Here is a 15,000-nt window from a genome sequence, read left to right as displayed (position 1 = left end):
GCTGCCTCCTGCACACCCCCCACCTGGGGATGTGCCCCCAACCAAGGTACGTGCCCTTGACCGGGAATCGAACCCGGGACCCTTCCGTCCGCAGGCCGACGCTCTATCCACTGAGCCCCACCGGTTAGGGTGAAAACATAATATTATTGAATATTCTTGCTGGACTGGGGTGGGTGGTTCCTTGGGGGGCGGATGTAGGATGGTCTTCCCCTGAGAGACAATTGGGGAGCAAACATATGTGCTGGTTCTCCTGCGGGGTTCCTCCTCCTTCCTTCGCTCACGCGTGTCCCTCCATGTGTTTGTATGATCTGCTCAGCAGAATCGTGGTTCACCCAGGGCGGTCCTTGGCACACACGGTCACCCAGCCCATGGGGAAGGAGGCCATTTGGGACCCTCACTGGAAAAGCACCCTGACGTGGTCACTGCCCACACGCCGTGGCCTAGGCCCCCATCCCTCTCCCTCCCGGTGGGTGTCTCCGGGGTCATGCTTAGCCCGGGGGTCTTCGCTCTCCTGAGCTCCTCGCTCCCCGGGGCTCGTCATGACGCATCAGTCCGTCAGCGTGTCCTTCTCTGCTTTTCCACGGCATCTCCTTTCTCATCCCAACATCTTTGCCGTATGAGGACCCCAGTGAGATGATTGACATCCCATCTTTGCCATATAAGGACCCCAATCAATTGAGTGACAGCCCAACATCTTTGCCATAAAAGGACCCCAATCAATTGAGTGACAGCCCAACATCTTTGCCATATAAGGACCCCGATCAATTGAGTGACACCCCATCTTTGCCAGATAAGGACCCCAATCAATTGAGTGACAGCCCAACATCTTTGCCATATAAGGACCCCAATCCATTGAGTGACAGCCCATCTTTGCCATATAAGGACCCCAATCAAATGAATGACACCCCATCTTTGCCATATAAGGACCCAATCAATTGAGCAAGATCCCATCTTTGCCATATAAGAACCCCAATAAACTGAGTGACACCCCATCTTTGCCATATAAGGACCCCAATTAATTGAGTGACACCCCATCTTTGCCATATAAGGACCCCAATCAATTGAGTGACACCCCATCTTTGCCATATAAGGACCCCAATCAATTGAGTGACAGCCCAACATCTTTGCAATGTAAGGACCCCAATCAAATGAATGACACCCCATCTTTGCCATATAAGGACCCCAATTAATTGAGTGACACCCCATCTTTGCCATATAAGGACCCCAATCAATTGAGTAAGACCCCATCTTTGCCATATAAGGACCCCAATCCATTGAGTGACACCCCATCTTTGCTATATAAGGACCCAATCAATTGAGTGACAGCCCATCTTTGCCATATAAGGACCCCAATCGATTGAGTGACACCCCATCTTTGCCATATAAGGACCCCAATCAATTGAGTGACACCCCATCTTTGCCATATAAGGACCCCAATCAATTGAGTGAAACCCCATCTTTGCCATATAAGGACCCCAATCAATTGACAGCCCAACATCTTTGCCATATAAGGACCCCGATCAATTGAGTGACACCCCATCTTTGCCATATAAGGACCCTGATCAACTGAGTGACACCCCATCTTTGCCATATAAGGACCCCAATCAATTGAGTGACACCCCATCTTGCCATATAAGGACCCCAATCAATTGAGTGACACCCCATCTTTGCCATATAAGGACCCCAATCAATTGAGTGACACCCCATCTTTGCCATATAAGGACCCCAATCAATTGAGTGACACCCCATCTTTGCCATATAAGGAACCCAATCAATTGAGTAAGACCCCATCTTTGCCATATAAGGACCCCAATCAATTGAGTGACACCCCATCTTTGCCATATAAGGACCCCAATCCATTGAGTGACAGCCCAACATCTTTGCCATATAAGGACCCCAGTCAACTGAGTGACACCCCATCTTTGCCATATAAGGACCCCAATTAATTGAGTGACACCCCATCTTTGCCATATAAGAACCCCAATCAATTGAGTGACAGCCCAACATCTTTGCCATATAAGGACCCCAATCAATTGAATGACACCCCATCTTTGCCATATAAGGACCCCGATCAATTGAGTGACACCCCATCTTTGCCATATAAGGACCCCAATTAATTGAGTGACACCCCATCTTTGCCATATAAGGACCCCAATTAATTGAGTGACACCCCATCTTTGCCATATAAGGAACCCAATTAATTAAGTGACACCCCATCTTTGCCATATAAGGAATCCAATTAATTGAGTGACAGCCCATCTTTGCCATATAAGGAACCCAATCAATTGAGTAAGACCCCATCTTTGCCATATAAGGACCCCAATCGATTGAGTGACACCCCATCTTTGCCGTATAAGAGACCCAGTCAAGGCACTGACACCCCCCCATCTTTGCCATATTCTGTAGATAAGAAGCACGTCCCAGGGTCCCCCTCTTCTCCCCCCGCCCCCCACACACACTAAGGGCGGGGGCTCATGCCTGGTGAAAAGTCCCTGAGGGTCTTGTTGGGGTTTGCTCCCCATGCTGCCCCTCCCTCCTTTTCCTCACCCCCCCCCGTTCCTTCCCAGGTGGGGGTGTCCGTGGATCCGTGTAGACACCGTCCTGGCCTCCGGGGTTGCCGGGGAGATAACCAGGCGTTCTCGTCTTTTTCAGTCGAGTTTTCCTACTGCAACCTGGCCTCCATGCGGTCCATCCGGGAGTTCGTCCTCAGGTTCCAGGAGAAGAAGCTGCCTCTCCACGTGTTGGTCAACAACGGTGCGTTTGCATGAATCCCGGAGGTCGATTCTTATATTATCGACTGGAGGCCCGGTGCCCGAATTCGTGTGCGGGAGGGGTCCAGCCGGCCCGCCCCAATCGGGCTGATGGAGCTGGGCCGGCAGGGGGAGGGGGAAGGGGTCAGGTGGTTGGCTGGCCAGCCCCGCCCCCTGGTCGAACTCCCCATCGAACTCCCAGTGGAGGGGACAATTTGCATATTAGCCTTTTATGATATAGGATTTTGTTTTTATATATTTTTATTGATTTCAGGGAGGAAAGGGGAGAGAGAGAGAGAGAGAGAGAGAGAGAGAAAGAGAGAAGGATTGGCTGCCTCCTGCACGCCCCCTACTGAGGATGGAACCCACAATCCGGGTATGTGCCCTGACTGGGAATCGAACCCTGACCTTCCGGTTCATAGGTAGACACTCAAATGGTGAGCAACAGCGGCCGGGGCTAAGCATTCCCTTAAAATATTACACCAAAGAGTAAGCACCCTCGCTGGTGTGGCTCAGTGGATAGAGCATCAGCCCTCGGACGGAAGGGTCCCGGGTTCGATTCTGGCCAAGGGCACGTGCCCGGGTTGCGGGCACGATCCCCCGTGGGGGGCGTGCAGGAGGCCGCCGGCCCATGATTCTCTCTCATCATGGATGTGTCTATCTCTCTCTCTCCCTTCCTCTCTGAAATCAATAAAATATAATTAAAAATTAGAGGCCCGGTGCACAAATTTGTGCACAGGAGGGGTGCAGCCGGCCCGGCCTGAGGGATCGGACCGAAGCCATCTCTCCGACATCCCCCGAGAGATTCCGGACTGCGAGAAGGTGCAGGCCCAGGCCGAGGGACCCCCACGGGTGCACACATCCTCTAACCTACACTGATAAAAGAGAAATATGCAAATTGACCGTGCCTCCGCGACGCCCATCGGCCAATCGGGAGCGAGTATGCAAATTAACCCAACAGAGATGTTATGTTAATTTGCATACGCAGGCGCCGAGTCGCCAGGGGCGGGGGCGGGGGGATGCCTGCGATGAGGGGGAGAGTGGGGGGCACAGGGAGATACAGGAGCAGCACTCCAGCCGGGAGCGAGGACTTGCAGGCTCCCGGGCGGCCAGAGCGAAGACAGCGGAAGGAAGGCCTATTCTTTTTTTTTTTTTTTTTTTTTAATATATTTTATTGATATTTCTCAGAGAGGAAGGGAGAGGGATAGAGAGCTAGAAACATCGATGAGAGAGAAACATCCATCAGCTGCCTCCTGCACACCCCTCACTGGGGATGTGCCCGCCACCAAGGTCCATGCCCTTGACCTGGAATCAAACCCGGGACCCTTCAGTCTGCAGGCCGACACTCTATCAAGTGAGCCTCATTGGCTATATTTTTCTTTTTTCTTTTTTAAAGATGATTATTATTATTTTAAATATATTTTATTGATTTTTTACAGAGAGGAAGGGAGAGGGATAGAGAGCTAGAAACATCGATGAGAGAGAAACATCCATCAGCTGCCTCCTGCACACCCCCCCACTGGGGATGTGCCCGCCACCAAGGTCCACGCCCTTGACCGGGAATCGAACCCGGGACCCTTCCGTCCGCAGGCCGACGCTCTATCCACGGAGCCACACCGGTTTTGGCAGGAAGTCCTATTCTTGCACGAATCTTCCTGCCACGGGCCTCCAGGAATCTATAATCATAAAAGCGTGATATGCTAATGAGACCGGACGTCCTTCCGGACGACCTTCCCGATGAAGCCGGGGCAGCGAGGGAAGCCCCGGGTCGCGGTGTCTCCAGGATCAGAGAAACCCTGGGCCGTCGCCACCTCCGCGTGGGACAGGCCTTCCCCACCCCGTCTCATCTCACGCTTCTCCCCCCCACCCCCCACCCCCCCACCCCATTCCCTGTGTCCCCAGCCGGCGTGATGATGGTCCCTCAGAGGGAGACGGAGGACGGGTTTGAGGAGCATTTCGGCTTGAACTACCTGGGGCACTTCCTTCTCACCAACCTGCTTCTGGACACCCTGAGGCGGTCGGGACGCCCCGGATGCAAGGCCAGGGTCGTGACCGTGTCGTCGGCCACCCACTACGTGGGCGAGCTGGCCCTGGACGACCTTCAGAGCAGGTGGGTGACAGCGAGGCGTCCAGGTCAAGGTCACCCGCTCCCCACGCGCTCCGACGCGCCAGGCAGCGCGCTCCCCACCGGATCAACGAGCATTCTCGCCTCGCGACCTTTCCTTTTGTTTTAATATTTCATTGATTTTTTAAAAATATATTTTATTGATATTTTACAGAGAGGAAGGGAGAGGGAGAGAGAGTCAGAAACATCGAGGAGAGAGAAACATCCATCAGCTGCCTCCTGCACACCCCCCACTGGGGATGTGCCCGCAACCAAGGTACATGCCCTTGACCGGAATCGAACCCGGGACCCCTCAGTCCGCAGGCCGATGCTCTATCCACTGAGCCACACCGGTTAGGACACGACCTTTATTTATTCTTGATAATCCTCACTGGAGGATATTTTCCCCCAATACTTTATATTTTTGTTTATTTTTTAAGTATATTTTTATTGATTTCGGAGAGGAAGGGAGAGGGAGAGAGAGACAGAGAGAGAAACATCCACGAGGAGAGAGAATCATGGACCGGCTGCCTCCTGCACGCCCCCTACTGGGGATGGAGCCCACAACCCGGGCATGTGCCCGTAGTCGGGAATCGAACCCGGGACCCTTCCGTCCGCAGGCCGACGCTCTATCCACTGAGCCACACCAGCCAGGACTATTTTTATTTATTTTTTTAAGTATACTTTTATTGATTTCAGCAAGGAAGGGAGAGCGAGCGAGCGAGAGAAACATCGACGATGAGAGAGAATCACGGATCAGCTGCCTCCTGCACGTCCCCTACTGGGGATGGAGCCCACAACCCAGGCATGTGCCCGTAGTCGGGAATCGAACCCGGGACCCTTCCGTCCGAGGGCCGACGCTCTATCCACTGAGCCACACCGGCTAGGGCCCCGTTACTTTTTAGAGTGAGTGGAGGAGAAAGAAAAAAGAGAGAGACAGAGAGAGAGAGAGAGAGAGAGAGAGAGAGAGAAACATCGATGTGAGAGAGACACACCCATCCGTTGCCCCCCCCTGCATGCCCTCTGACCGGGAGCGGGGTTCGAACCTAACGACCCAGGTACGTGCCCTTGATGGGGAATTCGAACCCACGACCCCAGGGTGCGTGGGCCGGCACCCTAACCACTGAGCCACCCCAGCCAGGGCGCACCACCCATTTTTTTTTTTTCCACGACCCGTCTCCCCGGGGAGGGGAAATTAGAACAACAATATCTGCTAATTGTTTGCTTTTTTTTTTTTTTTTTTTTTTACCCCCCCGCCCATCCCACGTTGAAGCTCATTGGCCCACAGCGGGCCCGTCCATCCATCACAGAAAGTCTCCTGGCAGACACAGAACGATAACCATCCTCATTTCGCACTTGGCCGAGGCTGAGAAACAGGCTTTGCTCTGGAATCTTCCGGAACAGCCGTGGGCAAACGACGGCCCGCGGGCCGGATCCGGCTGTTCTATCCGGTTCTCTTGCTCTCCCCTCCGCTCCTTGACTTTGAATTTATATTAGTTCACACACACACGCCATCCATGCTTTGGTTCCGGCCCTCCGGTCCAGTTTAAGGACCCACGGTGGCCCTCGAGTCAAAAAGTTTGCCCACCCCTGCCCTAGGCCATCAGCCCAGGAAATGGGACTGGCAGAACCGTTTCATAATTCATTCACGTAGGCCCCGGCCGGTGTGGCTCAGTGGTTAGCCTCGACCTAGGATCCAGGAGGTCACGGGTTCGATTCCCGGTCAAGGGCACAGGCCCAGGTTGTGGGCTCGATCCCCAGGAGGGGGCGTGCAGGAGGCAGCCGGTCCATTAATGTTTCAAGCTCTCTCTCCCTCTCCCTTCTTCTTCCCTGAAATCAATAGAAATGTATTTAAAAAATGAGATAAAACAAAAATATTAAAAAATAAAATTTAGAAATTATTATTTTAAAGAAAAGCCATGGAAAATATATCCTCACTGGAGGATTAAACAAATAATTAAAAAAAAAGAGTTGTGCCCTAGCCAGTGTGGCTCAGTGGATAGAGCGTCGGCCTGCGGATGGGAGGGTCCCGGGTTCGATTCCCGGTCAAGGGCACAGGCCCGGGTTGTGGGCTACATCCCCAGTGGGGGGCGTGCGGGAGGCAGCCGGTCCATGATTCTCTCTCCTCGTGGATGTTTCTCTCTCTCTCTCTCTCCCTCTGCCTTCCTCTCTGAAATCAATAAAAATGTATTAAAAAATGATATAAAACAAAAAAATATTCAAAAATAAATAAAATTTAAAAATTATTTTTTTTTAAAGAAAAGCAATGGAGAATATATGCTCACATGAGAATTAAACAAATAATTAAAAAAAGAGAGAGAGTTGGGCCCTGGCCAGTGTGGCTCAGTGGATAGAGCGTCGGCCTGCGGACTGGAGGGTCCCGGGTTCGATCCCTGGTCACGGTCACATATCTCGGTGGCAGGCTCCTCCCCGTCCCGGACCGTGGTCAGGGCGTGTGCAGGAGGCCACCCATCGATGTGTCTCTCTCACATCGATATTTCTCTGACGTTCCCTCTCTCTTCCACTCTGTCCAAAAATCAATGGGAAAATATCCTCGGGTGAGGATTACTAACACGAATAAAATATAGATTGCAGATTGGGGGAGAAGAGGCAAAAAAAGAAAAGCTATACGTGATTCCCTACATTATTATTCCCTCTCATCGTGGATGTTTCTCTCTCTCTTCCTCTCCCTTCCTCCCTCTCCAAAATCAATAACAATACCCTATCTCAAAAAGCCTAATAGGCTAAGTGTCCGGTGGTCCGGTCGGCCGTTCAACCAATCAAAGCATCATATGCTTATGTTATGCTAACGCCGCTCAACCGCTCGCTATGACGTGCACTGACCACCAGGGGGCAGACAGTTGACCTGTCGACCAGTCACTATGACGTGCACTGACCACCAGGGGGCAGACAGTTGACCAGTCACTATGACGTGCACTGACCACCAGGGGGCAGACAGTCGACCGGTCGACCAGTCGCTATGACGTGCACTGACCACCAGGGGGCAGACAGTCTACCGCTGGACCGCTCGCTATGACGTGCACTGACCACCAGGGGGCAGACAGTCGACCGGTCGACCAGTCGCTATGACGTACACTGACCACCAGGGGGCAGGCAGTCGACCGGTTGACCAGTTGCTATGACATGCACTGACCACCAGGGGGCAGACGCTCTGACTGGTAGGTTAGCTTGCTGCTGGGGTCTGGCTGATCAGGACTGAGCGAGACGGGCCGGACACGCCCTGGAGCCCTCCCACGGTCCCTCCCCGGCCCCGATCATGCACGGTGGGGTCCCTCGGCCTGGCCTGCGCCCTCTCGCCATCCGGGCTGAGGGACCCCCACTCCTCCGAGTACACGCATTTCCTGCACCGGGCCTCTAGTATTAAAAATAAAAAGTTAGCCCTCACCGGTGTGGCTCAGTGGATAGAGCGTCGGCCTGCGGACCGAAGGGTCCCGGGTTCGATTCCTGGTCAAGGGCATGTACCTTGGTGGCGGGCACATCCCCAGTGGGAGGTGTGCAGGAGGCAGCTGATGGATGTTTCTCTCCCATCGATGTTTCTGACTCTCTCCCCCTCTCTTTTTCTCTGTAAAAAATTGATAAAATATATTTAAAAAATAAATAAAAAGTTACAAGGACAAGACACACCCCTGGGGAATGCAGAAGGCGGATGCACCCGGACACGGGGCGGGGGAACGGGGTGTGGGACGGAGGGAAGCATTCGGACTCGCTCAGGACCCGATCCCACGGGGCCTCCCCCTTTTTCTCCCCTTAGGGGCGGCTACTCCCCGCACGGCGCCTACGCCCAGAGCAAACTGGCCTTGGTCCTCTTCACCTACCACCTGCAGGGGCTGCTGGCCGCCCAGGGGAGCCACGTGACGGCCAACGTGGCCGACCCCGGCGTGGTCGACACGGACCTCTACAAGCACGTCTTCTGGGGCACCCGCCTGGTGAAGAAGCTCAGCGGCTGGTGGCTTTTCAAGGTCAGCCTCCGGCGTGCTTTCCGTGTATCGGCCGGAGTCAGGGGTCCTCAGACTCTTTACACGGGGGGCCAGGTCCCTGTCCCTCAGACCGTGGGAGGGCCGGACGATCGTTTAAAAAAAAACAAAACAAAACAAAACAAAAAAACGATGAACGAATTCCCAGGTGCACGGCGGGGGCCGGGACGCATCGGCTGCTCAGCAGGACAGGCAGCGGCCCCTGGCGGGCCGGATCCGTGTCCTCGGCGGGCCGCCTGTGGCCCGCGGGCCGTCGTTTGAGGACCCCTGGGTGGCCCGATGCACGAAGATTCCTGGAAGAACGGGACTTCCCGGGGCCTGAGCAAAGTCCCCGCTGCCTCGCTCCCTTCTCCGCCCCTTCGCTCCCTTCTGTCTTCAGTCGTCGCCCCGCGCCTGCCCGCGTATGCGAATCAGCCGCCATCTTTGTTGGGTTAATTTGCATACACCCTCCTGATTGGCTGCTGGGCGTGGCGGCGGGACGGTCGATTTGCATGATTCTCTTTTATTGGTGTAGCCTGGAGGCCCGGAGTGGCTGGGGTGGTGCAGAACGTAAGCATCGCGCCCTGCCCCCGGCCGCTCGGTGCCTGCGTATGCAAATTAACAGACCATCTTTGTTGGGTTGATTTGCATGCTCGCCCCTGATTGGCTGGTGGGCGTCGTGAAGGTACGGTCAATTAGCACGTTTCTCTTTTATTCGTGTAGATTTTTAATGGAGCGGAAGGGAGAGGGAGGGAGAGAGAGAGAAGCATCCATGAGGAGAGAGAATCACGGATCGGCTGCCTCCTGCACGCCCCCTACTGGGGACCCGAGGATATTTTCCATTCATCTTTATTTATTTAATTTTGTAAAATAATTTTATTAATTTCATAGAGGAGAGCGAGAGAGAGAAACATACATGAGAAGAGAGAATCATCGACCGGCTGCCTCCTGCACACCCCCCTCCTGGTTGGGGAGGGAGCCCGCCACCCGGGCAGGTGCCCTTGACCGGGAATCGAACCCGGGACCCTTCGGTCCACAGGCCGACGCTCTAACCACTGAGCCACACCGACCAGGCGTCCCACAGCTTTCTTATCCACGCACCTACTGATGGGCCCTCTGGCTCCATCAGCAATTTTTCCGTATGTGCATCTGCTTATCACAATGAACCAAGAGCCAGGCCGGCGTGGCTCAGGGGTTGAGCGTCGACCTATGAACCAGGAGGTTACGGTTCAATTCCTGGTCAAGGGCACATGCCCGGGTTGTGGGCTCCATCCCCAGGAGGGGGCGTGCAGGAGGCAGCCGGTCCATGATTCTCTCTCCTCATGGATGTTTCTCTCTCTCTCTTTCTCTCTGAAATTAATAAAATTATTTTACAAAATTAAATAAATAAAAATGAATGGAAAAATACCTTTGGGTCCCCAGTAGGGGGCGTGCAGGAGGCAGCCGATCCAGGATTCTCTCTCCTCATGGATGTCTCTCTCTCTCTCTCTCTCTCTCTCTCTCTCTCTCTCTCTCTCTCTCTCTCTCTCTTCCTCTCTGAAATTAATAAAATTATTTTTAAAAATTAAATAAATAAAAATGAATGGAAAAATGTCCTCGGGTCCCCAGTAGGGGGCGTGCAGGAGGCAGCCGATCCGTGATTCTCTCTCCTCATGGATGCTCTCTCTCTCTCTCTCTCTCTCTCTCTCTCTCTCTCTCTCTCTCTCTCTCTTCTTCTCTGAAATTAATAAAATTATTTTTCAAAATTAAATAAATAAAAATGAATGGAAAAATATCCTCGGGTCCCCAGGATGGGGCGTGCAGGAGGCAGCCAATCCATGATTCTCTCTCCTCATGGATGTTTCTCTCTCTCTCTCTTCCTCTCTGAAGTTAATAAAATTATTTTTAAAAATTAAATAAATAAAAATGAATGGAAAAATGTCCTCGGGTCCCCAGTGGGGGGCGTGCAGGAGGCAGTCGGTCCAGGATTCTCTCTCCTCATGGATGTCTCTCTCTCTCTCCTCTCTCTCTCTCTCTCTCTCTCTCTCTCTCTCTCTTCTTCTCTGAAATTAATAAAATTATTTTTAAAAATTAAATAAATAAAAATGAATGGAAAAATATCCTTGGGTCCCCAGTCGGGGGCGTGCAGGAGGCAGCCGGTCCATGATTCTCTCTCCTCATGGATGTTTCTCTCTCTCTCTTCCTCTCTGAAATTAATAAAATTATTTTACAAAATTAAATAAATAAAAATGAATGGAAAAATATCTTCGCGTCCTCAGTAGGGGGCGTGCAGGAGGCAGCCGATCCATGATTCTCTCTCCTCATGGATGTTTCTCTCTCACTCTCTCTTCCTCTCTGAAATTAATAACATTATTTTTCAAAATTAAATAAATAAAAATGAATGGAAAAATATCTTCGCGTCCCCAGTAAGGGGCATGCAGGAGGCAGCCGATCCATGATTCTCTCTCCTCATGGATGTTTCTCTCTCACTCTCTCTTCCTCTCTGAAATTAATAACATTATTTTTAAAAATTAAATAAATAAAAATGAATGGAAAAATATCTTCGCGTCCCCAGTAAGGGGCATGCAGGAGGCAGCCGATCCATGATTCTCTCTCCTCGTGGATGTCTCTCTCTATCTCTCTCTCTTCCTCTCTGAAATTAATAACATTATTTTACAAAATTAAATAAATAAAAATGAATGGATAAATATCCTCGGGTCCCCAGTAGGCAGGTGGTCCATGCTTCTCTCTCCTCATGGATGTTTCTCTCTCTCTCTCTCTCTCTCTCTCTCTCTCTTCCTCTCTGAAATTAATAACATTATTTTACAAAATTAAATAAATAAAAATGAATGGAAAAATATCCTGGGGTCCCCAGGAGGGGGCGTGCAGGAGGCAGCCGATCCAGGATTCTCTCTCCTCATGGATGTTTCTCTCACACTCTCTCTCTCTCTGATCATTGACGGCTCACGCTCTCCCTCCCTCCTCCCCGCAGACCCCGGACGAAGGAGCCTGGACCTCCGTCTACGCCGCCGTCTCCCCGGACCTGGAGGGCGTGGGCGGGCGCTACCTGTACAACGAGAAGGAGACCAGGTCGCTGGGCCTCACCTACGACCTGCAGCTGCAGCAGGAACTCTGGGCCAGGAGTTGCCAGATGACGGGCATCCGGGACCAGACCCTCGACACCTTCTCGGAATAGCTCCCCCCCCACCCCCGCTCGCCCCCCATCGACGGACTCTGTGGGTGGCAGGGCCTCTGAGGGATCTCGGGGTGCTGTTCCCCAAAAGCCAAATCTTGTGATGACTACGTGTGCAGGGGTGACAGGTGCCAAGGACGATTAAACCAGCCGTGGGCAAAGGACGGCCCGCGGGCCGGATCCGGCTGTTCTATCCGGTTCTCTTGCTCTCCCCTCCGCTCCTTTACTTTGAATTTATATTCGTTCACACACACACTCCGTCCATGCTTTGGTTCCGGCCCTCCGGTCCCGTTGAAGAACCCATGGTGGCCCTCGAGTCAAAAAGTTTGCCCACCCCCTGGGTGAAACCCTTCTTCCCGGACCGTACGGTTCTGTTTGACCGGCCCAAGAGCGGACATGTGTGCGTTTGGGTAACCACGTGTGTCATCAGAGGAACGTACGCTTCTTTTATGGAGAACGAGAGGCCTGGTGCATGAAATTCGTGCACGGAAGGAGCGGGGGGGGTGGGGGTGGGGGGGGTCCGTCAGCCCAGGCTGCACCCTCTCACAATCCAGGACCACTGGCTCCTAACTGCTCACCTGCCTGCCTGCCTGATCGCCCCTAACTCCCCCCCCCGCCCCGCTCCATGGCCTGGACGCCCCTCACTGGTGCCCCTGCCCCATGCTGGCCTGGTCACCCCTTACTGCCCCCCCACCAGCCTGATCGCCCCTAACTTGCCTCCGCCCCCCGCTCCATGGCCTGGACGCCCCTCACTGGCCCCCCCGCTGGACTGGTCACCCCTAACGCCCCCCCACCGCTGGCCTGGTCATGCCCAATTGCCTCTCCCCCTGCCTGCCTGGTTGCCCCTCACTGCCCCCCCCCCGCCAGCCTGGTCACCCCTCACTGCCCCCCCACTGGCCTGGTCGCCCCTCACTGCCCCCCCATGCTGGCCTGGTCACCCCTTACTGCCCCCCTCTTCCAGCCTGGTCACCCCTCACTGCCCCCACACTGACCTGGTCACCCCTTACTGCCCCCCTCTTCCGACCTGGTCACCCCTTACTGCCCCCCCGCTGGCCTGGTCACCCCTAACACCCCCCCCCCCCGCTGGCCTGGTCATGCCCAATTGCCCCCCCACCAGCCTGGTTGCCCCTCACTGCCCCCCCCCACCAGCCTGGTCGCCCCTCACTGCCCCCACACTGACCTGGTCACCCCTTACTGCCCCCCTCTTCCGGCCTGGTCACCCCTTACTGCCCCCCTCTTCCGGCCTGGTCACCCCTTACTGCCCCCCGCTGGCCTGGTCACCCCTAACACCCCCCCCCCCCCGCTGGCCTGGTCACGCCCAATTGCCTCCCCCCCACCAGCCTGGTTGCCCCTCACTGCTGCCCCCGCTGGCCTGGTCACCCCTCACTTCCCCCCCCCGCCAGCCTGGTCGCCCCTCACTGCCCCCCATGCTGGCCTGGTGACCCCTAATGCCCCCCCCCCCCGCTGGCCTGGTCGCCCCTCACTGCCCCCCTCTTCCAGCCTGCTTGCCCCTCACTAACCCCCCTGCTGACCTGGTTGCCCCACGCAGCCTGTTCGGTCGTCCATTCAGTTGTTTCGGTTGTGACGGTCCCTTAGGGTTTTATGTATTTAAGTAACCAGAGGCCCCGGGGCAGGAAGTTCGTGGCGGGTGTGGTCCCGAGTCCTGGCCTGCGATCAGCGCCATCTTCCCCGGCTTCCGGCAACTGGTCGAGAGGTCGTTCCGGTCGTTCCGCCGTTAGGGTCAATTTGCATATTACCCTTTTATTTTATAGGATGTATTTTTACGGATTTCAGTGAGGAAGGGAGATGGAGAGGGAGAGAGAGAAACATCCATGAGGAGAGAGAATCATGGATCGGCTGCCTCCTGCTCGCCCCCTGCTGGCAGGTGTCCCGACTGGGAATCGAACCGTGACCTCCTGGTTCACAGGTCGATGCTCAAATATATAAAAATTTAATATATTTTATTGTTATGAGTCACACCGGTCAGGCACAGATGGGCATATGAACATTATATATATTATATAAAATATATTATACATATTATGTTTTAGAGTTAGAAACATAAAAATATATTATATATATATATATATATATGATATATTTTTATTGATTTTAGAGAAGGAGACAGAGATAGAAACGTCCATGAGGAGAATCATCCATCGGCTGCCTCCTGCACGCCCCCTACTGGGGATCGAGCCCACAACCTGGGCAGGTGCCCTTGACTGGGAATTGAACCCTGACCTCCTGGTTCCTAGGTCGATGCTCAACCACGGAACCACGCCATCCGGGCTAAACAGTATTGCTTTTCATTTTTGCTTCCACCTTTTTTTCCCCTAGGGTATTTCTCCAGCACAGCTTTTTTTTTGGGGGGGGAGGTTGGTGGGAGGGGTCAGGGGGCTTGGGGTTGGGGGGGGTCAGGGGGCTGGTCTGACATTTCTGAGTTCAGTCACACACCACCTGGCCAAAGCCATTATTTCCAAATGAGTCCATGGGGCCAAGTGTGTGTTTTCACTTTCTTCCTTACTTCATTCCTTCTGTTATTTTATTTTTATTTTATTTTATTTTATTTTATTAATTTTATTTTATAATTTTAATTTATTCATTATATTTTATTATTTTATTTTATTTTATATTTTATTAATTTTATTTTATAATTTTAATTTATTTATTATATTTTATTATTTTATTTTATTTTATATTTTATTTTTTATTATATTTTATTGTTTTATTTTATATTTTATTTTATTTTATTTTATTTATTTTATTTTATTTTATTTTATTTTATTTTATTTTATTTTATTTTATTTTATTTTATTTTATTTTATTTTATTTTATTTTTGTCCCGAGAAGGGCAAAGTGACAGAAATGAGCATTTCTAAGCTCCAAACGGTTCAGGACAGGAGGTGCCTCCAGAGAGACATCCCTGCTTGTTGAAGGGAAATTAAACGGAGAGAAAGAGACCGTGTTCCGTTCAAGTTTCATTAGTTTATTTCCAAGGAG

At 52.5% G+C, this 15,000-nt stretch overlaps 1 protein-coding gene across 2 annotated transcripts in view; it reads left to right on the top strand.

The window, feature by feature from the left end:
* Positions 1-15,000, top strand: part of DHRSX (dehydrogenase/reductase X-linked) — a 259,390-nt gene that overhangs the window by 37,717 nt on the left and 206,673 nt on the right. Inside the window, exons 4-7 of one of the 2 annotated variants that reach the window (XR_013959719.1) lie at positions 2,653-2,754; positions 4,653-4,860; positions 8,627-8,834; positions 11,800-12,152. Coding sequence is in view for 1 of the 2 variants with exons in the window: in XM_080651933.1 (XP_080508059.1) it covers positions 2,653-2,754; positions 4,653-4,860; positions 8,627-8,834; positions 11,800-12,003 (722 nt within the window). In the remaining variant the exon portion in view is untranslated. Of the gene's footprint in view, positions 1-2,652; positions 2,755-4,652; positions 4,861-8,626; positions 8,835-11,799; positions 12,434-15,000 lie in introns of those variants that run through there. The other variant, XM_080651933.1, reaches the window with a different exon arrangement.

The sequence above is a fragment of the Plecotus auritus genome (assembly GCF_963455305.1).
Source record: "Plecotus auritus genome assembly, chromosome: X".
NCBI classification, from domain to species: Eukaryota; Metazoa; Chordata; class Mammalia; order Chiroptera; family Vespertilionidae; genus Plecotus; species Plecotus auritus.
This window is presented reverse-complemented; position numbering and strand designations above follow the sequence as displayed.